The 25,123-nt window shown below is 44.2% G+C and overlaps 3 protein-coding genes and 1 long non-coding RNA gene across 4 annotated transcripts in view; 3 read left to right on the forward strand and 1 right to left on the reverse strand.

Moving 5' to 3' along the window:
• Positions 1–4,633, forward strand: part of trpm7 (transient receptor potential cation channel, subfamily M, member 7) — a 31,053-nt gene extending 26,420 nt beyond the window's left edge. The window contains 5 exon segments of the mRNA XM_030793226.1: positions 1,663–1,745; positions 1,871–2,076; positions 2,808–2,859; positions 3,266–3,372; positions 3,613–4,633. Coding sequence (XP_030649086.1) covers positions 1,663–1,745; positions 1,871–2,076; positions 2,808–2,859; positions 3,266–3,372; positions 3,613–3,743 — 579 coding nt within the window. The 3' untranslated portion in view covers positions 3,744–4,633.
• Positions 4,634–5,742: 1,109 nt separating this feature from the next.
• Positions 5,743–7,486, forward strand: LOC115806145 (uncharacterized). The gene is made up of 4 exons (XR_004025113.1): positions 5,743–5,804; positions 5,981–6,078; positions 6,537–6,613; positions 7,238–7,486. It is a non-coding gene; the product is annotated as an uncharacterized LOC115806145 (long non-coding RNA).
• Positions 7,487–8,030: 544 nt separating this feature from the next.
• LOC115829191 (putative ubiquitin carboxyl-terminal hydrolase 50) lies at positions 8,031–10,814 on the forward strand. The gene is made up of 7 exons (XM_030793256.1): positions 8,031–8,050; positions 8,487–8,678; positions 8,767–8,962; positions 9,076–9,291; positions 9,717–9,859; positions 10,059–10,191; positions 10,626–10,814. The coding sequence occupies exons 1-7, from the start codon at positions 8,031–8,033 to the stop codon at positions 10,812–10,814; spliced, it is 1,089 nt and encodes a 362-aa protein (XP_030649116.1).
• A 2,219-nt stretch (positions 10,815–13,033) lies between these two features.
• On the reverse strand, positions 13,034–24,535 carry usp8 (ubiquitin specific peptidase 8). Its single transcript, XM_030765878.1, has 19 exons — positions 24,496–24,535; positions 23,636–23,814; positions 23,388–23,532; positions 23,194–23,279; positions 22,937–23,093; positions 21,413–21,455; positions 21,118–21,274; positions 20,802–20,964; positions 19,799–19,940; positions 19,448–19,689; positions 18,819–19,352; positions 18,220–18,294; positions 17,812–18,080; positions 17,460–17,681; positions 16,835–17,045; positions 15,444–15,680; positions 14,885–15,027; positions 14,595–14,727; positions 13,034–14,072 (listed from the first exon to the last, which is right to left on the reverse strand). The coding sequence occupies exons 2-19, from the start codon at positions 23,737–23,739 to the stop codon at positions 13,914–13,916; spliced, it is 3,222 nt and encodes a 1,073-aa protein (XP_030621738.1). The 5' UTR covers positions 23,740–23,814; positions 24,496–24,535; the 3' UTR covers positions 13,034–13,913.
• Between the last annotated feature and the right edge of the window lie 588 nt (positions 24,536–25,123).

Consider the following 25,123-nt stretch of genomic DNA (forward strand, 5'->3'; position numbering starts at 1 on the left):
TCACAAAGAGGAAGGAGAACCAGAGCTGCACTAAGCCCTGAACCACAGTGTAGCTCAGTCAGAAAAGGGAACTTGTATGTCTGTTGTGAAGTCATGTGGAATCTGTGTAGTAAGATGTTTACTGTTTACTCTCCAGTTTCACCAACATCGCAATTATTGGTGTATATGCAGTATGTAATTTTATGTACATTTAGTCTCTGTTGTGTACAGGAAATCAGTACATTTAATCTCTGTTGAGTGCAGGAAATCAGTACATTTAATCTCTGTTGTGTACAGGAAATCAGTACGTTTAATCTCTGTTGTGTACAGGAAATCAGTACATTTAGTCTCTGTTGAGTGCAGGAAATCAGTACATTTAATCTCTGTTGTGTACAGGAAATCAGTACGTTTAATCTCTGTTGTGTACAGGAAATCAGTACATTTAGTCTCTGTTGAGTGCAGGAAATCAGTACATTTAATCTCTGTTGAGTGCAGGAAATCAGTACGTTTAATCTCTGTTGTGTACAGGAAATCAGTACATTTAATCTCTGTTGTGTACAGGAAATCAGTACGTTTAATCTCTGTTGTGTACAGGAAATCAGTACATTTAGTCTCTGTTGAGTGCAGGAAATCAGTACGTTTAATCTCTGTTGTGTACAGGAAATCAGTACGTTTAATCTCTGTTGTGTACAGGAAATCAGTACATTTAGTCTCTGTTGTGTGCAGGAAATCAGTACGTTTAATCTCTGTTGTGTACAGGAAATCAGTACGTTTAATCTCTGTTGTGTACAGGAAATCAGTACGTTTAATCTCTGTTGTGTACAGGAAATCAGTACATTTAATCTCTGTTGTGTACAGGAAATCAGTACATTTAATCTCTGTTGTGTACAGGAAATCAGTACATTTAGTCTCTGTTGAGTGCAGGAAATCAGTACATTTAGTCTCTGTTGTGTACAGGAAATCAGTACGTTTAATCTCTGTTGTGTACAGGAAATCAGTACATTTAGTCTCTGTTGAGTGCAGGAAATCAGTACATTTAATCTCTGTTGTGTACAGGAAATCAGTACATTTAGTCTCTGTTGAGTGCAGGAAATCAGTACATTTAATCTCTGTTGAGTGCAGGAAATCAGTACGTTTAATCTCTGTTGTGTACAGGAAATCAGTACATTTAATCTCTGTTGTGTACAGGAAATCAGTACGTTTAATCTCTGTTGTGTACAGGAAATCAGTACATTTAGTCTCTGTTGAGTGCAGGAAATCAGTACGTTTAATCTCTGTTGTGTACAGGAAATCAGTACGTTTAATCTCTGTTGTGTACAGGAAATCAGTACGTTTAATCTCTGTTGTGTACAGGAAATCAGTACGTTTAATCTCTGTTGTGTACAGGAAATCAGTACATTTAATCTCTGTTGTGTACAGGAAATCAATACGTTTAATCTCTGTTGTGTACAGGAAATCAGTACGTTTAATCTCTGTTGTGTACAGGAAATCAGTACATTTAGTCTCTGTTGTGTACAGGAAATCAGTACGTTTAATCTCTGTTGTGTACAGGAAATCAGTACGTTTAATCTCTGTTGTGTACAGGAAATCAGTACGTTTAATCTCTGTTGTGTACAGGAAATCAGTACGTTTAATCTCTGTTGTGTACAGGAAATCAGTACATTTAATCTCTGTTGTGTACAGGAGATCCAGCAGCAGCGGGCTGCTCAGAAACTTACCTTTACCTTCAATCAGATGAGGCCCAAAACCATTCCTTACTCTCCCAGGTAAGTCAGATCCCAGTTTCTCTGTGCAGGAGTTGTACAGAACCGCGGTTCTCTGTGCAGGAGTTGTATGGAACCGGGGTTCTCTGCCGTTCTGTAAATGCCGTCTGCCTGTGCTGGCCCTGCAGGTTCCTGGAGGTGTTTCTGTTGTACTGTCACTCTGCGGGACAGTGGTTCGCTATAGAGGAGTGCATCACCGGAGAGTTCCGCAAATTCAACAACAACAACGGAGATGAAATCGTCCCCACAAACCTGCTGGAGGAGACCATGCTGGCCTTCAGTCACTGGTCTTATGAATACACCAGAGGAGAACTACTCGTCCTGGACCTTCAAGGTCAGCGTTGCACACACACACACACACACACACACACTTCTGTGTCACCTCTAGGTCTCTCAGCTCCTCCACAGATTGCATGTCATAGAACGAGAACAATGGTGTGAACACGCACAGATCCAGATGTTCTTCATGTGCCTAGTCTCTTGGGGAGAACTCTCTCAACACTGGATCACATACAGTGCAGCGGTCGAGTGCTCAGTGCTGGTAATCAGTCTGACTAAGGAGGATTCAGACTAACGCACTGAGATGCTTCTGCCCAGAGTTTTCACGGACATAATCCCTCTGTGTGTGTGCGTTTGTGTGTGCGCGCGCGTGGGTGTGTGTGTGTGTGTGTGTGTGCACGTGTGCGTGTTTGTGTGTGTGTGCGTGTTTGTGTGTTTGTGTGTGTGCGTGCGTGCGTGCGTGCGTGCGTGTGTGTGTGTGTGCGCGCGTGTGTGTGTACGCGGGTGTCTGTGTGCGTGTGTCTGTGTGTATGTGCGTGTTTGTGTCTGTGTTTGTGCGTCTGTGTGTGCATGTTTGTGTGTGTGTGCATGCGAGTGTGTGTGTGTGTGTGTGTGTGTGTGTGTGTGTTAGAATAAAGGATTTTGACTCTGCAGCCTGTGAGAGTGTAGTTCTCTGTTTTAAGACAGGATTAGGGAAGTAAGACAGTGAAATGTAAATTACTCCAGTGTCTGACAAACTCTCTGTCACTACTGCTCACCTGTGGGAAACATGGATTCATTCTCTAGGTGTTGGAGAGATTCTGACAGATCCCTCTGTTATCAAAAGTGGTGAAAAGGGGTAAATATATCCACTTATTTCTCTTTTTTTGGCCGCTGACATACGTGACTAAATGTGTTGTTTTTCACCAGGGGGTATTCCAGAAAGTGGGTTTAGAGTTAACCAACGCTGAGTTTTCACTGAGTAAGTAGGAAACCTCCTAATAGAAGAGCCCTATGGCTTTGTTTTGCTAGGAGAATGAAGCCATAGGGCTGTTCTATTAGGAGGTTTACTACTTACTCTGAGTTTAACTAACGCAGTTTTCACTAAACCCACTTTCTAGAGCACCCCTCTGGTGTCTACAGTAATTAAGTGTTGCAAATGTTTCTCATAACTCCGTGTGCGCGCGCGCGTGTGTGTGCGTGTGCTTGTATGTGTGTGTGTCTTTGTGCGCGGGCGTGTGTGTGCGTGTGTGTGTGTGTGTCAGGTCATATGATATGGTTTTTGGGCCGGCCAACCTAGGTGATGATGCAATCAGAAACTTCAGAGCCAAACATCACTGTAATTCCTGCTGCCGCAAACTCAAACTTCCTGGTGAGTCTTGACCTGGTTCTTCCTGCCTTGGTTATGAGTTCGGACCAGTGCAGACGTGCTGATAAGTCTGTGGGTGCTTTGTATTTGTTTTGGTAACTTCTATAAACCCATTAAGACTTTACTGGGCATCTTATTGGTTTCAGTATTGGCTTGCTCAGTGAAACACATTGCTGTGATCTGTGCTGTGTTTTATGAGAAAACCGTGACTGTCTTACACGACGTCATCTCTCGTTCTGTTAGATCTGAAGAGGAACGATTACACGCCCGATAAAGTTACTCTAAGCCAGGATGACCCCGCCCCTCCCGGAGGCCCCGCCCCCCCAGGAGGCTCTGCCAAAGAGCAAAGGCATTCTATGCGCCTAATGCTGTGATTTCATTGGCCAGTGGAGGAGAGAGAAGAATATTCATCATCAACACAACTGGAATCTCATCTCTGTTTTTGTAGAGCACGCTCGACATGCATCTGCGTGTTGTGGCTTTATGTGAAGTCTACTCGTTATTTGACTGAGAGAAAACACAGGGACGTTTGGATGTTACGTTATGAATATGAAGTTCATTTGTCTGGCAAATAGAACAAAATTAAAATTGTGTTTTAAAATGTATATATGGGGAGAGATGGGGCAATTTTTATTTTTAAACTTTATACATGAATATAAATATATACAGTGGCTATATAGGTGGTACAATCTTTTTGTATATAGGGGTAAAATATTTAGTATGAATTATGAGAAGTTGCCTTGTATAAAAAAAAAGCAATTTTAAGTGCATTATTTGTTTTGTGTTTTTTTGGTTACAGTAGGTTTTTGAAGGGAGGAGCTGCTCACATTCAAATGGCCAGAGATTTGATCTACGACAGAATGTGATCACGAGACTTTTTTTTTAAGCGTTTAATGACGTGTAGAGAGCTCTGTGTTATGGCTTTTTGTGGTTCATAATGATAAAAACACATGAATAAAATCCTGTAAATTATGGGCAGATTGCAATGCAACTGGAGTAAACTCCGTGTCATTTTGATGTGTCTGACACTGAGGCCATATGTCCACCAACACAACCGTGAATTTCTAATGTTACAAAGGTACTATTGTCATTTTTGTCATGTATGAGAATTTTAATCTGTTATCTCATCGATACCGGTGTCTGGCACGAACCTCACAGATTCAGAAACAAGAATATTTTATGCTGGGGTGTTCAGTTGTGAAATGTAAAGCTATATTACTGTATACATTTTATACTGTATAGCATTTAAACTAATAAAAGGCAAAAAAGCACATCAGAGTGTGCAGTGGGTCTTTTCGGGGACTTCATAACTCAAAAACAATGACTCCTGTGTTTATTATCTAATGTCTTCTGTCTTCTGTTGTCCCTCCTTTGTTTGATGGTTTTAGTCTCAGTGGTGGGTTTTAGTCTCAGTTTAGGGGGGTTAGTCTTAGTGGAAGTGGGTTTTAGTCTCTGTGGTGGGTTTTAGTCTGAGTTTAGGAGGGTTAGTCTCTGTGGTGGGTTTTAGTCTCAGTTTAGGAGGGTTAGTCTCTGTGGAGGTGGGTTTTAGTCTCTGTGGTGGGTTTTAGTCTGAGTTTAGGAGGGTTAGTCTCTGTGGTGGGTTTTAGTCTCAGTTTAGGACGGTTAGTCTCAGTTTAGGAGGGTTAGTTTCTGTGGTGGGTTTTAGTCTCAGTTTAGGAGGGTTAGTTTCTGTGGTGGGTTTTAGTCTGAGTTTAGGAGGGTTAGTCTCGGTGGTGGGTGTTAGTCTCAGTGGAGGTGGGTTTTAGTCTGAGTTTAGGAGGGTTAGTCTCGGTGGTGGGTGTTAGTCTCAGTGGAGGTGGGTTTTAGTCTCAGTTTAGGAGGGTTAGTCTCGGTGGTGGGTGTTAGTCTCAGTGGTGAGTTTTAGTCTTAGTGGTGGGTGTTAATCTCAGTGGGGGGTGGCTAGTCTCAGTAGGGCCTGTAGGTCTCAGTGGGTGGGGTTAGGAAGAGATCCTGCATATAAAAAACGCCATCTTCTGATTCCAGGAATATTATCAGCATGTGATATGTTATCTCTTCCATTCACACTCTTAACAAGTTTGCATCTTGACATATTTTTAAACTTAAAGGTGCTCATGATTAACATTTCTACAGATGCCCGTAGTGCTTTTGGTTAATGAGAAGAGAGGTTTATGTGTTTGACTAAGCATCTAAAAATGGGAATTGTTTTCACTCCTGTTATTCCTGTCGGCTGAGTGAACAGAGTAACTGAGCTGAAGGAAATGAACCTGAATGAAGCACCTTTCATTCTCCCAGCACAGGATGGACAACTTTAGTCACCTGTGAGCAGGAAGTTGATAGTTCTTCAAAAGTGTCAACAGTGACAAAGCAGATCACATACCTGAACCGCCCTCTGGAAGAGCGTACTCCGCAACCAAACCTTTCAACATGAATGTCAAAGTGCACGTAGAATACTGGTAAGAAATCCGAGAGCCGTATTTAATCAAATTTTATACTCTGTTGGCTGTTTCCCGATGTTCATTTATTATTGTGCGTGCGTCTGCGTGTGTGTATGTTTAATTTCATCCTGGTGTATGACAGACGTTGGTAGCGGTAACTGAGTACAACTTTGTCTTTAAATGGTGTTTGACAGTGGGGGATGAGGGTTTGCTTCGCGCTACCGGGACTTGGCTTTCGAGGTAAAGAGAGCCGTACCCGGGGTGAAGGTGACGGGCCACGTCGGGCGCAGGAGTAAGCTTTGCCTTTTCTTTACCGCACAACTTAGCGTCGTACTATTAACGACGTAACTGAAACTTGTACTCGAATTATAACATTCCTATATTTCAGTCCCATAAGTGCTTGTTTTTAAGTTTATAACCAAAACACAAACTGCAATATTTGTCCATATGGAAATGCACATACGTATGCACCACATCAGCTGTGACTTGTTCTACTATTTGCTACGCTGAATGTCACAATATGTGTCCTGTTCACTCACATGAAATGTAATTTTAGGTGTAACCTAATATTTATATGTATATTTTGAATGAATGTAGATATTTCATTCAAATATTTAAAGTCAATTTTCCGGTTTCTCATTCTTATGTATTCTTCCTGTAACCTGACACAATGACCTCAAGAAAAGTCACTGTATGATGTAAACAGATCTTCTGTCCTCTTACTTTGCTCCGTTGGTCTGATTTTCACAGGCAGTTTTGAGGTCACCATAAATGGCAAACTTGTTTTTTCGAAGTTGGAGATGAATGCGTTCCCCGATACCCGGGAGGTGAGACAGCTCAGCACATTGTATAGCTCTTCACTGTTCTTCTCTGTGTTTTAAGTATGAAGAGTATATATATATATATATATATATACACACCACTATTTACAACACTGTAAATGACTTCTCCAGTAGAGGTTCTGGTGCTTGGTAACAGTCTTATGTACTTTTTATGTAGATTTAAGTCTATTCGATGTACGATTCTGTTGATCACTTTGGATACAATGACAACATGTAAATGCAGGAGGAATGTGATCTTTATTTAGGCAAATCAGTTTATTATTCTGAGGTTGTATTTTTACATACTTGCCACCAGGAAGTTCAGCAGTACAGCCTGAATACTGAGGCTTGTAACGTTTCAGCTCTGTGGTTTAAAAGATTTTTAACCCTTTAAAAAAGCTCGACACTCCCAACTGAGATGGAACCACATCAAAACCTGTCTTTCTTCTCTAATAAAAATGTAATCAGTAGATACTTGGTAAGTAAATGTTCCATTTAGTGTGTGAATCTTCTCTCCTGAAAGAGTTGAGGTTGATTTAAGGTGATAGGGACAGTGAGGGCCCCACCCTGGCTGAGAAGAGGTTGCAGACAGATGCAGCCAGTTCCTCAGCGACCTGTTGTGTGTTTCAGATTGTGGAGATGGTGAAACAGGTGAGTCACGGTGGTGAGGCTGGGAAGGTGACGAAGAAGGAGAAGGACTGTGTTCTCCAGTAGAGCAGGATCCTGAACAAGGAAGCATTCGGGAATGTGTGTGTGGAATGAGTTCTGTTAATGACTGTGCACTCTGAAACACAGGGAGTGCACATGATGTTCAGTCAGAATTATTTCCATGGACAGATTTATGAAATGCTCCTGCCAACTCTTCACTACTACATCTCTCTCTCTCTCTCTCTCTCTCTCCCTCTCTCTCTCTCTCTCTCTCTTTCCCTCTCTCTCTCTCTCTCTCTCTCTCTCTCCCTCTCTCTCTCCCTCTCTCTCTCTCTCTCTCTCTCTCTCTCCGTGACCCTGTCTGTGTTGTTAAGTAATGTAATGGCTATGGATAACTAAAGCTGTTGTGCATTGTGTGTATGTGTCTGATTTCCTTCTTCTATGCAAAAACTGTCAGTTAATATTGCATTTTACTGAACAAAATAAAATGCAGCTGAGATTCTTTAAGAGTGTTCTTTTGTTTGTCTGATTGTTTTCTTTTTTAAATTTGACCCTGTGAGGGCCCAAAATGTCACACTAATTTAAACTGAAGGTGTGTTGTTCTGCACCCTATGTGAGAAGGAGTCAAAACACAACTGAAATCCAAAATATCTGGATTTATAAATAATATGTACTGGTGTGTTTCTGTTGGTTATTGTGATGTCAGTTTTTAAAGAACATGATGATGTCATAAGGGCCTTAGAGATAAAGCTTTGTCATGAGATTATGGAGATCCATGGAGGATAGGGAAAAGAGGTGAGTTTGATTTTGATATGTTACCTCGAGTTTTCACAACAGATTAGACCGTGTCTTTCTCCATGTCACCATAACCACATTTTACTTCATCTGAAAAACACTCACTCTCTGTGTTCAGAATTAATATGAATGCCTAAACAGGCATTGGGTAAAGCTGCTTTGAGACAATTTTGATTGTAAAAAATTGCTATAGAAATCAAACTGAACTGAACTGAATTAAACAGTATAGCCTGTCTACAGTAAATGACTGTCTGTGCAAAGACTCGGGCAGCTTTGGAAACCCAGAGAAACCCAGAGAAACCCTTCCCTGCACACTCACAGCCGCTGAGAGGTATGCTGAGTCCCAGTTTAGAGTCTCTTCTTTAAACATTTCCGTCACGTGAGAGGGCACAGTTCTTAACTGTCTCCATATGAAACATGTTTTGTTGTGGTTCAGCGGTCCTAAGCGGACCGTGATGGATGAGGGCCAATCAAACGGGGAGCTGGGCACCAGAAGGGTGCCAGGCATCTGCGGTCTGATCAACTCAGGAAACTCCTGTTACATGAACGCTGTCCTCCAGTGTCTGTGTAGCACCATTCCTCTGGTAGAACACTTCTTTACCCCACACATCAGGGACAAGCTGTCCACGTGAGTCTTCTCCTTCTATATCCATCCGTCTTATCTGTCTCTTTGGAGTCACTCACCACACCCTGACGCTTCTTTCTCTTTCCTCCAGGCGGCAGAATGAGGTTTCTGGAGCTTTCCTCAGACTGCTCGAGCATGTCTGGTTAGCCCAGGGTGGCAGCTGGCCTCCTGCAGAAATGCGACTGAGCGTATGTGCTCTGCACCCACAGTTCAACAACGACTCCCAGCAGGACTCGCAGGAGCTGCTCCTCTTCCTCCTCAACGCCCTGCACGACAACCTGAGCAAGGTCAGGGGTCAGACAGCTCACGTCTATGTCTCCCTGAGGTCCTGTCCCATCTGTGTTGAATGTTGAATGTCATGTCTCTGTCTCTAAAGATGACGACTGCGGTGGATGTGCAGAAACGAGGCAAAAAGCTGGTGCTGTTCTCAGACTCAGGGCAGGACAGGACAGCCCTTTGCCTGGGGAGGGAATCCACCATTGTCACTCAGTTGTTTGAAGGCCAGCTCAGTTACGTTACTCTGTGCATGTGCTGCGAACACCAAACACAGGCCAACCAAGTGTTCACCATGCTCTCCCTCCCCATACCCACAGACAGCTACAAGTGTTCACTCAGGGTGAGGGCCACACGGACACACACACACCCCACAGTCTCTGAACGAAACAAGCTTTAATGTTGGACCAATCTGTTTAATCTCACAATATTTGGCCAAAGAAAATTGAACAGCTGTGACACCAACGTCCATGGCCACTCACAATGTCTGTGGCCTAATTCGATATCAGACTATTCATCAGCCCACGTGGACAGGTGTTTGAGTTTGAGCAGTTCTCTGTGTTGCTCTGGCAGGAGTTTGAGTTTGAGCTGTTCTCTGTGTCGTTCTGGCAGGAGTTTGAGTTTGAGCTGTTCTCTGTGTTGCTCTGGCAGGAGTTTGAGTTTGAGCTGTTCTCTGTGTCGTTTGGACAGGAGTTTGAGTTTGAGCTGTTCTCTGTGTCGTTTGGACAGGAGTTTGAGTTTGAGCTGTTCTCTGTGTCGTTTGGACAGGACTGCCTGGCTGTGTTCTTTCAGCAGAGCACTCTGACAAACAGTGACCAAATGCTGTGCCCAGAGTGTGGGGTAAAACGGGACGCAGCAGTGGTCACCACCATGCTCAAGCCTCCAGAGATACTGGTCCTGCACCTAAAACGGTGGGTAACTCACAAGAGGAGACTGTGAATGTCTGATTAGCGCACCTCACACCAAAGGATCACAGATAATGGTTCCAGTTCATTTGTCTGAACAGGTTTCTGTGGTGACTTTGACTTTATCATGAAGCTACTTTGACAACGAGTCAACTCCTCTTAACACGCACGTTGAAGCTCTTTTATGACTGCTTTGCTATTTCAGTTTTGACTGTCAGGGCTCTGTGAAGAGGAAGGTGAGAGCAAACGTGCTCTTTTCTTTAGAAAGCCTGGATCTGAGGCCGTATTTATCCAAGCCCTCCACCTGGCACTCGGACTACTTCCTCTATGGTGTGGTGGTAAGGCTCCTGTTTAGTCACGGCTGGAGAAAGATGAACCGTTGGTTTTAGACATAACTAAGCGATCCATGGGTGGACTCAAAATGCCCCATACATTCATTTATTTTAAATCAATGTTGAAACCAGTGAATCAGTGTAAAAATGGAAGGCAATCCACTGTATTTTTTTCTTTCAACCCTATTAGCCAAACTGAACAGTAAGTGGGAATGCAGTCGATCTCCACCACAATCAAACACACTCCTAAGCAGTGAAGCCTTTTCCAGTTCTTGCTCTAGTAACACAAATGCCATTTACCTATCTGGGTTGTATGGATAATACAGACTGTAGTAGCCTTTTTCTACCCATAGGGGGTGCACAAGGGTGACCTACATGAACAGGGCTCAATAATAATCTCAAAGTCAAGCATGTGCCAAACCAGCCTCTCGAACCCACAGAACCATACTGGCGACCTGGATTCAGGGCATTTCGTAGCCTACTGCCACAGCGCCCTCACTCACAGCTGGCATAAGTTTGATGATGCCATGGTAACCGAGATTCAGGATTACCTCATCCAGTCGCCGAGTGCCTACATCCTCTTCTACTCCCGTCGGAGGTTCCACAGACCCAGGATTCCAGGGTTATGAATCGGTTTAGATTGGTTCTTTCACCCAAATCTGAAAGTACAAACAGAAAACGCATTGTACAGCCTAAATAAATGTTAAAAAGAGGATCTGGCTCGTGCTTTTCATGAACTAAACATGGAACAGTTCTGTATTTGGGTGGAAGAGTGGTTTGTAGAGTGGATAAAGGCACCCTGTTGTTTCCCAAAACAGTGTCTTTACTAGGACATACACACATTTTCCTCCTGATTTCCGGATTTCAAATAACAACTTATACTCATTAAAAACAGTTATGATCTATCCCAAATCGGTTAGAAGCTAGTTCGTGTGAAAAGTGAAGTTGTTGTCTTTTTAATCTCAGGGATAGGGATGGTAAAATTCACCGATTCGGTGCAACGATGTTTTGGCGAGTTGTGCAGTTTTGTCGAAAATTGCTACCTTAGCGGGAACCGATAGATCGCTCAAATCAGAGTCTAACCGAACGCCAACGTTAAGCGCATGCGCAGAACCGCTGAGTGGCACATATCGATAGGTAGTACAACTGGTCAGAACAGCCCCGGCATAAAAATTCACGTTGCGGTTGCTCCGATTAAAAAAGTGTGCACCGGATATAATTTTTGGATGAACTCGGGATGCATTGTTTCTAATATCTTTGCATCGGTAAAATCCGATTTATTTATATATAATTATTACTAGAGGCCCACCAATAATTTTATATTTAGATTGATTCCTCCTCTCCAAACTGTTTCTCAAGCGCTCTCTCTCATCTCCACCGCTGTCAGTGGCCAATTCTCGTCAAGTCGGCCTTGTCACGCACAAGTTGGAGGCACTTTTTTAGTAAATTTATGATTTGCTGTCTGCTTAAAAAGAAGCAAAAAATAAAAATCAAACCATTTGTACCTTACTGAATTTGATAGCATCATATTCTTGCATCGCATTGTATCGCGTTGAATCACATTGTGTTGGATCAAGTCGTGTCGAATCGCACTGCATGGGTGAATCATATCGTATGCATAGTAGTTGCTTCATATGTAGTCCTGTCTTTCATGTATCGGATCGCTGGAATCGAGACGTGTATCGCATCGGTCTCACTGATGGAGATACACATCCCTACTGAGGACGCAGCACCTGGATCGCACCCACTATCGCTTAATATAGAAGCCCGCATAGATCATTCACGGTGCCGACAGAAAAACAGAACGTCGGTTCTTCTGGCTTATTGTCGCAGCTGGGTCACCGGGTACTGCTTACTGTTCACAGTGCGTGTGTGCAGTCACGGAGATTCAAATTCAAATTTTGAGTAGTTAATATAGAACCTGCCATCGTGAATAATAACTAAGCACTAAAAAGACTGATGTTACCTTTTCGAAGTTCGTGCTAACTTTCATGCTTCCACGGTACACTATTAAAATGGTATTCACAAACTGGAGTAAGGAAAAGGTTTTCTTGAAGTGTGCTTCTGGTTTCCTTTTGATTGGTCCGGTGAACGTCGCCAAGGTGCTTTAACATGAAGCGAAATTCATGATACAAGGATATCAGTATTAGCATGTTGTAGGACAGTTTATCTTGAAACTCAAGGCCTTAAGTTCTCCGAGGGGCTTCGCAAGATACAGTTCTTATTTTGAACAGAGATAATGACAATACCGATATATATATTTCTAGTGTGTACGCGCCATGGGAGCATTTTTATTGAACCTAAGCTGTGTAAGGGTTCAGCACAATCGCTGACAATCTGGTTTTAAACCAAACAAATGATTGGAACGAGGTCAGTTATATGTCCGGAGAAAAAGGGAAAAGGTTAAATTAACAAACTTAAATTTGTTTCTTTTTTTCTGTGCTGTTAACCTATTCTTTTGTCGCCTCAGTTAAGGTTTCCAGCAGGTTAAAATATCTTTACTAAAGGTAAGCCTAATTCTTACGGAATGATTACGCCTCTGTGAGAAGTTTTTAGTCACATTTTCTCTGAACAATAGAATACATTTGCACAATTCCTCAGAACCATTCGTTGGAAGATAAATTTTAACTCTTGATGTTCCCAGCATCTTAAACCATTCACGTTATGGCGTCATGACGTGTCAACAGTATTCAAAAAGCAAACAACATAAAACATGACCCAACCAGAGGTAAATCCGTCTCTTTCGATAGGCTGAAAATGAAGATATTAAAGTCAAACGAGTCAATGGTTTTGAATAGTTTACATTTTTATCTCACATAAACATTGTGCGGTTAAATCGGTACATTTCTGATAGTGATATAAAGCCGTGGCAGCGTTCTGAGGTAAAGCAGTGTGATTAAAGATTCCATTTAACGTAGCCAACAGAAAGAAAATCGATAGTTCGCCTCCTCTTGTTAAGCTCATTAAGGACTGCGTTGGTCCAATGAATTTGACTGATTCAGTTAAAACAGATGTCTTAATGTTAATATTTTGTCCATCTCAACATAAGGAAGCGGTGCACGCGAATCTCGCTAACACTTCAAAGGCTAATGCTTGGCTTTTCACATTCGGTTCCTAAAGCAGAATTTGGTCACTTCATAAATAAACACCTCTCCCTTGTTTTATGGACACTCATGTGCAAGATCTATGTGTGGTATGTACATATTTTTGTCCTAGGTTTTTTTTTTTTTTTTTTTTCCGTTTTCAGTTTCTAGAATATTCACAGAGCAAGGAGGCTTGCGGTTAGTAATGAAAGAGGGCTGTAAGGCTGAAACCAAGACAGAAGAAAATCAGAAAGATTCACAGGGATCCAGCACTACAGTTACAACCATCTAGGTTTTAAAGCCTGGATTATAATGTTAAGTTCCATAGGCATAGCTATAAGGTTGGCCTTTGACCAGTTACAGCGTTCAGTTAAGGTCAACTCCTCTTTCCCCACTGTCGTTAACAAAACAGATAAACACTTAGGATCTTTATAAGGCTTCTTAAACAGAAGCTCTTTGCAGGGAGCAGCAGTACCCTGTGGGTGTGTCTGGTAGCGTCAGGCAGAGTGCGCGCACTCACACACACACACTCCACACAGCCCTTCAACGCTCAGGTCCTTCTATAATAAGCTGTCTTCTTCCGCTGGAGCAGTGTTGCACACATGCAGTGGTCAGCTCCTGCTAGGCCACGTCACTGCGTCTCCTTTACAGAGACGAGTAAAAGATGATGTAGGCGGCAGACGACTTGACGGAGGATGTGGAAATCTCCGACACTTCATGGTCGTCAAACTTGAACCAGCGTTGTTTGCTAGCGTTCCTACAGTAAGCCGTGTAGTGTCCACCGTCCAGACCACCGTAGTGGTTCTGTAGAGAGGGGAGAGGAACAGTCAGAGTCCTGCACTCACACACAGACACGTAAAGCAAAACCCTGGAGGGACACTTACACACAGCGTTCAGACACAGCGTTCAGGTTACTTACACACACAGTGTTCAGACACAGTGTACAGGTAACTTACACACACAGCGTTCAGACACAGCGTACAGCTTACTTACACACACAGTGTTCAGACACAGTGTACAGGTAACTTACACACACAGTGTTCAGACACAGCGTACAGGTAACTTACACACACAGTGTTCAGACACAGCGTACAGGTAACTTACACACACAGTGTTCAGACACAGCGTACAGGTAACTTACACACACAGCGTTCAGAGAAGGTGTACAGCTTACTTACACACACAGTGTTCAGACACAGTGTACAGGTAACTTACACACACAGTGTTCAGACACAGCGTACAGGTTACTTTCACACACAGCGTTCAGAGAAGGTGTACAGCTTACTTACACACACAGTGTTCAGACACAGTGTACAGGTAACTTACAGACACAGCGTAGAGGTTGTATTTCTTTGAGGTGTGCCTGGGTCCGATGACGTACTGTGTGAGATCCAGGTTTTCCAGGGGAAAGTCCACAGACGTCTGCAGTTTCTGCTTCCATCTTCCCTCATAGGAGAAGCTAAGAAAGAGAGGATCACTACTCAGAATACAGTACATACAGACACACACCTGCCTCAAACCAGACAGACCCCACACTTCTTCAGCTTTTATACCTCACACGTCACACACACACACACACACACACACACACACACACACACTGCTCAACCACATACCGCTTTAAGTGCACAAGCAGAATGGGTGGAACCTTCCAGATCTCCAGCTTCTTGGTGGAGTCTCTGTGAGCTTTGCAGTGCCGGCAGTAAACTCTGTTGTTGTCTGAGAGCTTCTCCTCTTTAGAGAACAGTTTTAAACAATCCTGCAAATATATTAAAGATATAAAAAAGTTGCTTCAGAGCAATGCCTTAAATGTGACAATGTCAAATCAAGCACTGCATGAACAAACCTCACATCAACAAACATAGCGACGGAGGAGCTGACACACACGTGACCTTACAGAGACGTTCCCCTTTTATGCCTGATATGGGGCTGTGTTCAACACATTGTTCATTTTGTATTATGATAACCTGGTGTTTTTTTTATTTTAGTGGCTTGTCTGAAAGGGATGGGTACAGTTAACTTTAACAGCTCTTCTGACAGGATCAGATGCACGGTGCATGTGTGCAGAGCTGAAACTGGTTTCCAGCACCACGTCTTCACTGGCATTCAGAGAACAGCTCCACTCCATGAAGCATGTTTCACTGTGTAAGGAGCACAGACCTGCGAAACACTCACCTGCAGAGAGCACTTGTTTGTGGAGGCCAGCGGCAGAGACAGGTACATGAATGTCTCAAACGTGCGTGATTTGCAGTGGCAGGTCATGCACTGGACTGTGGATTTAAACTGACCCTGGAACAGTGCCACGATGATGGACTCGTTGAGGAGCTTGTGTTTGCTCCAGGCCAGTTCAGCCGCCTTTGGATCGTCCAGGTGATCGTTGGCTTCCTCTTTGCATCTCTTCCGGTTATCAGCCTGAGAGGAAAAGAACACTGATTTGAATAGATACTAAATGCAAAACAGTACAGGAGGAGAGTTATTCCTTTAACAGTGCATGGATTTAGCTTCACTAAGACATTTAAGAGCACCAGTTACGATCATAACATTACTTCTGTCCCACTACAACGTTTCAGACTTAGTTCCACCATGCAACTTGTTCAAACCCACATCCACATCTGAATGATTACTGAACAGATGAGTAGCAGCGTTACTGTCCACTGACAGAGCCACCATGGTCTGAGCAGCACTGATGAGCAAAGGAAGCTGAACATTTTGAACGGCCGGAAACATGTGATGTGGAGCAGGCTCTGACCATGCACCTCATAAGACAGAGTCACGCCTGCTCACAGACGCTCCGGCTCACAGACACACGCGCTCACAGGCACACATGCTCACAGTCGTATCTACTCACAGACACACGTTTACGGGCACACTGGTTCAAAGTCACCCTTGCTCACAGACACACGCGCTCACAGTCATACCTACTCACAGACACAGCTTCACGGTCACATTTGGTCACAGACACGCTGACTGACAGACACGCCAGCTCACAGACACACTGCCTCACAGAGCGGGACAGAGCACAAATATTCTCCACATGACACAATGAATTTACAATGGCCTTTACAATGGCCAAAGCTGACACATTCTCTCTCTCTCTCTCTGTTTCTCTCTTTGTTCTGTATGGAACCCTTCAGCACAGAGCCAACCCACCGCCATGATTTTTCTTTTGTTTTCTTTTGTTTTTAGGGGTTTTTTTTGGTTTTTTTGCTTTTTTTTTTTTACAATGAAACATGTTCTGGGTTGACATGACAGATAGTTTTTGTAAAAGCCCCAAACCCAGACAGATGCAATGCACACTCAACACACACAAAACAGAACAGCTCAGTGTGGAGAAGGACAAATGTACTTACTCTCTAATTTTGCCACCAAAATGACAACCAAAGAAAAAAAGAAAGAAGAAAACAATAACAAATGCTGTAAATAAACAACAATTAAAGAACACATGGGCTTCAGTCTAAATCTTAAATCTACACCTGTGCGTTCTTTCATGCCAAACTCAGTGGTAGACTGTGCATTGTTACTCTGTGGAAATGGTGGTAATGATGTGGTGATGGTGCAGGTCTTACCTTGTTCAGGTCTTCATGCAGCCCATCCATCAGGAAGAGCAGGAGCTCCTGCGAATCCTGCTGCTCATAGCCGGCAAACTGGTCGTTAATCTTGCCGATGGTGATCTTAAAGTCGCGCGGGCTGACACACTTGTACTGTCCTGACCAGAGGGCCTTCATGATCACCCCAAACTCCTCAGCCACCTCTCCCTTGTGACCCAAAATGTTCGCTCTGTCACAAAAACACAGCACCAAACACAGGGCATTCTGAGATCCCAAAACTCAGCCAGCGACACACACACACACACACACGGCCGAAGCACACACACGCCTTTTTCATAGAGTGGTCGATGCAGAATGCAACAGGACATTCTTAGAGGTTGCATGTCAGACTGTGAGAAGAGATGCTGTCCCATCTGTGGAAAGAATTTCTAGACAAGACCAACTATCGATCAGTGAACTTCAGCGTAATCTATATGTAGGATCCCTGTCAGTGTTTTCTGCTCTGTACAGACTCCTCATACCTCAGCAGTGTGTCAAACAACAAACGGCATAGTGTGAGGTACATGGACCCCCACACACACAGAGAGTGTAGCTATGCACTGTAAAAAAACCAAAACAAGATCTCGTCACGTTTCGGTCTCACCTGTTGATGTCGTCTTGGTAGTAGTCTTTGTTAAAATACTCGGCCATGGCGGGGGTGTTACACAGACACTGTAATATGGAGTTCATGTAGCAGGTGTTACCCAGGTTACGCAGGCCGGTCAGGGAGGGGCCCAGGCCCCCGAACACGGGGTTCAGGCTGCGGATCTTGGCGGCAGAGGGTCGGGAGATCTCCACCTTGGTGTAGGTTGTGGCAGAGATGGGCCTGGAGGTCAGAGCAGTCGGCAGAATAACAGTCACGCAAAACACACATGCAGTACCTACATCTGAAACAAGAACCAGCACAGGGACTAAAACAGAGCCAAAGGGAGTGTTCTTTTAGAGAAACGTGTTACTTAGTGTCTCTGTTGATGGTGGGTGTGGGCGTGGGTTTCCTCTGGCTCTCCTCGTTCAGGGCCTGGGTGATGTCTGGTGAAGAGTACGAGCGTTTCAGTTTCGACTGCTCCCGTTCCTGCTCCGCTTCCACCGCGCGCGCCGGCTTCTGTTTGGGCGTGGGGGGCGTGGCAGGTGGGGTCTGGGGCACCCTCACCTCTGGGGGGTACAGGTGCACCCTATTGGTCGGAGAATGGTAGTACCTGTACGTCCCCGTCACGGTGTCCAGGAACTAGACAAAAAAAAACCAAAAATCAGTTCTGAGGTTAACCAATGTCTTATGACACCAAAAGCAGCCCTTCATAAGAGGCTGAGAGCCAGAGATTGGATGACTGCTGTAATGCAATGCTGCGAGGATTTAACGTAGATACCTTCATCCAGCCGTCAGGCAGGCCAGGGATGGTGCGTCCCATTTCCTCACTGCGCGCTCGAGTCAGGGGCTCACGCTACCAAACACACAAACCGTCAAGAAACCGTCAAAACCAGACAACCACACAGCACTGCCGAACACTCAGGATTATTATTCACTGAATTACGACTCCTGCCTCTCGGTTCCAGCTCTTCACTACACTAACTAACAGTGTTCAGCTCTTCACTACACTAACTAACAGTGTTCAGCTCTTCACTACACTAACTGACAGTGTTCAGCTCTTCACTACACTAACTGACAGTGTTCAGCTCTTCTCCACGTTATCCCTGGGACACGAGTGAAAACGTAAAGAGACGATTTATGCTAGGAGGGTTCAGCTCCTGAGTCCTGCAGGTTTTCCTCATCACTAAATTATAAAAGCTTTTCTACCTGGGACACAAGCGTGTGCACTGCAGCCAATCAGAGACACGCAGGGAGAAACCGCGCCCTGCAGGCCGCCTGGGTCACTAGAGCTTTTATACCTCCGGTTTAAGCCACAAATCATCAGTGTTTCTGATCATGAAAACAGAATGGCATTGCCCCTCAGAGACGGTAACACACCTTGATGTCACTGACTATATTGTTGGGGACAGGTGAGTCCAGAGATGCGCTCTTTGACTGCGTGTCCATGGCCTGGTCCTTCTCTCCTCTTTTCACTGTGTCCTCTCCTCTTCCTCCATTCTCTTCTTCATCCTCCGCTTTCTGACGCTCCAGCTTTTTCTTCTCTTGCTGCCTCTTTTCCTCCTCCTCTCTCCTCTCCCGTTCTTCCCTCTCCTGTTTGTCCAGCGCCTCCTGTCTCTCTCTCTCCTCTCTGGCACGTTGCTCTCTCTCTTTTCTCTCCTCTTCTTGAGCCTGGCGCTCTAGCCTGCGCTGCTCCTGCTCTCTCTTGGCCTTCTCGATCAGGTTGGCCGTCTCCGCGTGAATCTGGGTCTTCTCTTCCTCGGACAGGGGGCCGGTGGGTTCAAACGCGGGTTTGACGGACCGGTCTGGGATGACAGGTCCGTTCTGTGGTGGCTGGAGGTCCCTGACTGAGGGCTCGGTGTTCGGTTTCGCGCCGTCGTGTATTCTCACAGAGGGTTTCTTGGTGCGGTCGATCTGCGGTAAGTGTGATTGTTAGTCACTGGTTTTATCCACAGCTACACAGATGAAGACAGCCTGATTCATACCGGAGCGAAATGGCAATGTCTTACCTGAGGGGTGGGTTTGGTGGTCACCTCTGGCTGGATGGGAGTGATCTTAACTTTTTCTGTTGTCGTGGAGACAGGCAGAGGGGTTGGTTCAGGAGCGTGCGGCTGAGGAGGGGGTGCAGCAGGCTCATTCTGGGGGGGCTCCTCCGTGGCCCTTCCGTTCACCTGAACACCCGAAGGTTTTGGTTCTGGTTCTGGAGGAGGAACAGGCTTAGGCTCCGTGAGGGACGGGTAACTGAAATTCACTGTTTACAAAAACAAATATGGGACGATAAACAAAACCAGTTTATTATTTTCAGAGTCAAATCCATACGTCAGTCCTGGATTGGTATGGGAAGAAATGGGAAAACTCACACTGTGGAATGACACTGGGCGCCTGCTGCCGCGGAGGCTTCACTTTAGCGTTTGTCGTGTACATTGGGTAAAAGAGGAGCCAGTTTTCATAGCCTCCCTCCAGTACCATAGGTTCACTGCGCAGGATGGTCACGCTGTCCCACTGCAGAGACACAAAAGAGATCTTAATGACAGGAAAACACCTTCAGTTTCACTTCAGTAAAGGACATGACTCCTAACCTTCAATCAGAGGACAGAGAAGACGAGGGCACTCGTATCAGAAACACAAAGTCTTCAGAGTCTACAGCACACTGTCTCACTGACACACACTGTCTCACTGACACACACTGAGTGAATGGGCTCTTACACTGTCTCACTGACACACACACTGTCTCACTGACACACACTGAGTGAATGAGCTCTTACACTGTCTCACTGACACACACTGAGTGAATGGGCTCTTACACTGTCTCACTGACACACACTGAGTGAGTGGGTTCTTACGATGTCTCACTGACACACACTGTCTCACTGACACACACTGAGTGAATGGGCTCTTACAGCGCTACTCTAACTCAACACACAGAATGTTTGGTGCTCTGAAAAAACATTCCCTTACAAAGCCAGACAGAACTGGAACCCGTGTCAACCACAAAACACATCAGTAACAATGCAGCTAATTTCTGACCTGGCAGGACAAGAACTGCAGGTTGTGTCATAAATATAGCAACTCAAATGGATATGTCTCACAGACATGAAAGGAATCCAGTTTTGCTAGAATATGGCAGTGATGGTACAGTGGGAGGGGAAACAGGAGGGGTCTGAACACAGAGAGGGATGTGACCAATGACGTAGATTCAGAGCTGTAGTTTATTCAGGGATTATACTGTCAGTTAAAACAAATGAAACATCATTTAGCAAATGACCAACTGTGTAAGTGAACAGACTGGGGTGTTGTTATACTGTAGGACGTATCAGTCATAGGCTTTACAAAAACTAAAAGGGGGGTAAGACTGTGCGTCACCTTATAGAGGGCATCCTTCAGACTCTGGAGTGTGGTTCCTAGTTTGAGATCTGCAGTCGAGCTGAACCAGTCCAAGAGGACGATGTAATCGACAAATCCCCGACGTTTCCACTGCTCTAGGGAAGCCTCGGGCAGCTTGGACTCAATCTGACTGACTGTTATTCTAATGAGAATAAACACTGGATGAGTAAGACCTGAATGAGTGTAATAACTGCAAATGAACGTGATTGGCTAAGACCCTGAGTGTAATAACTGCAGGCGAAGCTGACTGGCTGAGTAGGCCCTGGGTGTTATAAGTGCAGTGAGAGGGTCGTACCCTGGAGAGATGGCGTCCTCAGGGATGCTGATACAGGCCTGTGATGGAACTTGAATCCGTGACTCCTCAAAGTCTGTCCTACATCTGGCATCCATGACAATCAAGCTGAGGTTAGGATCCTTCATCAAGCGGAACAGATTTTCAGCTGAGATACCTCCTGACGCAGCATTGAAACAAACACTCCGATTAAAAAAGGAACCACTGACATGTCTGAAAATCTACAGGAGATCCATTAAATGGGTTAGTTATATTTTCTGTTTTACTTTCATACATCTGTTCTGGGTGATTCCCTCACCTTTGGGGGATCCACTCTTCATATCATTCTGTTCCCCTTTAACCTACAGAAAAGAACAGCACAAGACACTCTGCCTCAGAAAAGAACAGCACAAGACACTCTGCCTTAGAAAAGAACAGCACAAACCACTCTGCCTCAGAAAAGAACAGCACAAGACACTCTGCCTCAGAAAAGAACAGCACAAACCACTCTGCCTCAGAAAAGAACAGCACAAACCACTCTGCCTCAGAAAAGAACAGCACAAACCACTCTGCCTCAGAAAAGAACAGCACAAGACACTCTGCCTCAGAAAAGAACAGCACAAGACACTCTGCCTTAGAAAAGAACAGCACAAACCACTCTGCCTCAGAAAAGAACAGCACAAGACACTCTGCCTCAGAAAAGAACAGCACAAGACACTCTGCCTCAGAAAAGAACAGCACAAACCACTCTGCCTCAGAAAAGAACAGCACAAGACACTCTGCCTCAGAAAAGAACAGCACAAGACACTCTGCCTCAGAAAAGAACAGCACAAGACACTCTGCCTTAGAAAAGAACAGCACAAACCACTCTGCCTCAGAAAAGAACAGCACAAACCACTCTGCCTCAGAAAAGAACAGCACAAGACACTCTGCCTCAGAAAAGAACAGCACAAGACACTCTGCCTCAGAAAAGAACAGCACAAGACACTCTGCCTTAGAAAAGAACAGCACAAACCACTCTGCCTCAGAAAAGAACAGCACAAGACACTATGCCTCAGAAAAGAACAGCACAAACCACTCTGCCTTAGAAAAGAACAGCACAAACCACTCTGCCTCAGGAAAGAACAGCACAAACCACTCTGCCTTAGAAAAGAACAGCACAAACCACTCTGCCTCAGGAAAGAACAGCACAAACCACTCTGCCTCAGAAAAGAACAGCACAAACCACTCTGCCTCAGAAAAGAACAGCACAAACCACTCTGCCTCAGAACAGTGGCTGAAGACATTAAGCTGACAGCAGCCAGGAAGAATATTTCTTAACCTTTGAAAAACACTGCATTCCGCTACTAATTATTAACAGTGGCAGAATGGACTACTGTACACGTCATTTCTGAAGATGTCAAGAGAACCAGAGGAATTCAGTTGCATAAGGCTGTGAATATCTGCTCTAGGTTTCTGGGAGTACTGTTTTGCTCTAAGCATTTCAGGATACCGTTTTGCTCTAAGCATTTGGGAATACCATTTTACTCTACATGCTTGGGAATACAATTTTACTCTAAGCATTTGGGAATGCCATTTTACTTTAAACGTTTGGGAATACCATTTTACTCTAAGCATTTGGGAATGCCATTTTGCTTTAAATGTTTGGGACTACCATTTTACTCTAAGCATTTGGGAATGCCATTTTACTCTAAATGTTTGGGAATACCATTTTACTCTAAGCATTTGGGAATGCCATTTTGCTCTAAATGTTTGGGAGTGCCGTTTTACTCTAAATGTTTGGGAATACCATTTTGCTTTAAATGTTTGGGAATACCATTTTGCTTTAAATGTTTGGGAATACCGTTTTCTCCTTCTTGGTTTCAGATGTTCCTTTTGGTGAGGCTCGCCCTGCATCTTTCTCCAATTTCTCAGCCGCTCTGTTCTTCTCAGCCGCTCTGTTCTTCTCCTCCTGTTTCTCTCTCTCCTCAAGCTTCTTACGCACTTCTACCTCTTCATATCTAAAGGAAAAAGAAAAATGCTGAAATCTCAGACGAGCAATACCTGACCGAGCCACTGCCAAAAGCCTTAGATATTTTAGGGAAGTGTTGTGACACTGACCTGAGCTTCAGGCTTTCAGACAGCTTCTCTGCTTCCTCTATGGCTTTTTTGAAGCTGGTCGGCCCAAGCATAGACAGGAAATAGTCCTTCAAAGACACAGGAAAATAAACAAAAATGTTGCAGTATCAAAGAAGAACTGTAAAGTTCTACCTGGACACTGGGGATTTACCTTAAGGACAGAAACAAGATTTTACCTGTTGCTGCTTGAAGTCGGGTCTCTTTTTAATGAGATCATACACCGTCAAGTATTTCATGTACAAAACATAGGCTTTTTCCTCATCTCGGTCCAGCCGACACTCCTCCGCCGCTTTAAAGATTTTGCAGGCGCTCTGTACATAACTAACACAGCGACAAGTTAAAGTTACTCTACGGCCACGGAGTTTCTGATGAACTGTCTGTTAATCTCACAGCATGAACCACTGAGAAGATTCTGAGTTCTTACTGTCTCGTGTTGATCTTGTCCGGTTTAATCTCTGCCTTCTTGTTCAGTTCCCCCAGTGACGTGGACAGATAGAGATCTTTTACACCAGTAGATACTGCAGGCATCTTTCAGCGTATAATGGGATCAAAGCTCACCAGCACCGATACATGTTCACATAATTGTTGTCAGAGTACATGAATCTGCAAAATCAGAGCAACGCGTATCAGAACGAAATCGGTGAAACATACGGGTTAAAGGTTCTTTGTGAATACCTCACTCATTACCGACGCGGACGATAGTGCCTTTCCCCATTTCTACTCGCTTCATCGCAAGTACTTCAACTGTCAGATATCAACGAGCGTTTACTGCGCCTCATGACAAGTCTAAAGCTACAGCTGACCATGAAGTCAGAACCAAATCCACTTCGTCAGAGGAATAACCACAATTGGCTTATTCGGAGTTGCCTTCTGTTTCGGGACATAGATTTGAGCTATCAGCAGTTCCAGCTAGGATGAGTCGTTGATCTTGAATTCAACAGCCGAGTGACTACACACACTTCGGCTGAATTACATAACATTTTTCATTCGCCGAAAACTCTGGTGCTCTGATCAGTAAAATAACAACTCAGGAAGTGTTTACCTAGCTGGCTACCTTGAGGCATAAACACAGCCACTGGGCTTCCCAGAATGCTAGTTCGTTAGCTAACAACTGTCACTCAAAATGACGTTGTTGCTGTTTACACAAATGTTACAAGATGAAGACAGACGGAAATTATTCTCAGAATAAAAGTAATCCTACAGATCACAACACCACTTAAATGTTAACAAAAGAAGAGAAAGCGAGGGGGGAAATCAATACCTCTCAAGATTTAGTTTACTTACTCCCAGCCACAGCTGATCCCGGAACAATCTTTCCAGTTCGGACAGGGGGCGTTAAATGTTCAAAATACGGAAGCTTTATTAACACCCTTCAATCGCACACAGTGAAACAGAAATCGTTTATCTTTTACTAATAACTCTGGCAGAGGGGATATTTCACCACAATCGACTTAAGGCCTCATAAATCTAAGTTAAAAAATATCCTGGTTGATATTTTCTGCGAGTGCACTGAAAATGTTTTATTTCTTGAATGTATATTAATGGAAGTCCACTTATGCATCCAGAGATCAAATCAAACTGCACTGTTTTATTCAGAAAGTGAAAATGCACTTTGCAAATGCAATATTCGTTCCGTATTGCCGGTCCAAGAAGCACGATTTGCTAAGTAAATTGCCCTTTTAATAGCTTTTTGGTGTTTCTTGACTTGAATCTGCTATCATGTATCACTCCGCCCTACTTTTTTTTTTTTAATATCATCCTTTGTTTTTATTCTGGTTGATTATTTGCGGATTCGAAGTAATGACCGCATTTATTTTTAATGTATATGTTAGCGAAGCAAGAAGTGTTTCCAAACAGCAGAGAATTTTCAGAGAAGCACCGGTGGTCATTTCTGTTAGCCTAGCCATATGAA

The sequence above is a fragment of the Chanos chanos genome, chromosome 2 (genome assembly GCF_902362185.1).
Source record: "Chanos chanos chromosome 2, fChaCha1.1, whole genome shotgun sequence".
Classification (NCBI taxonomy): domain Eukaryota; kingdom Metazoa; phylum Chordata; class Actinopteri; order Gonorynchiformes; family Chanidae; genus Chanos; species Chanos chanos.

Excerpts from the sequence above, each read along its gene's own strand:
- LOC115829191 (XM_030793256.1), top strand. The coding sequence starts at position 8,031 with ATGGAGGATAGGGAAAAGAG. Across the intron at positions 9,860-10,058 it reads CTGGTCCTGCACCTAAAACG|TTTTGACTGTCAGGGCTCTG; the intron begins GTGGGTAACTCA and ends TTGCTATTTCAG. Across the intron at positions 10,192-10,625 it reads ACTTCCTCTATGGTGTGGTG|AACCATACTGGCGACCTGGA; the intron begins GTAAGGCTCCTG and ends TCGAACCCACAG.
- usp8 (XM_030765878.1), bottom strand. The coding sequence starts at position 23,739 with ATGCCTGCAGTATCTACTGGTGTAAAAGATCTCTATCTGTCCACGTCA. Across the intron at positions 23,094-23,193 it reads TCTGAAAGCCTGAAGCTCAG|ATATGAAGAGGTAGAAGTGC; the intron begins GTCAGTGTCACA and ends TTTTTCCTTTAG. Across the intron at positions 21,456-22,936 it reads AAACCAAGAAGGAGAAAACG|GTTAAAGGGGAACAGAATGA; the intron begins GTATTCCCAAAC and ends TCTTTTCTGTAG.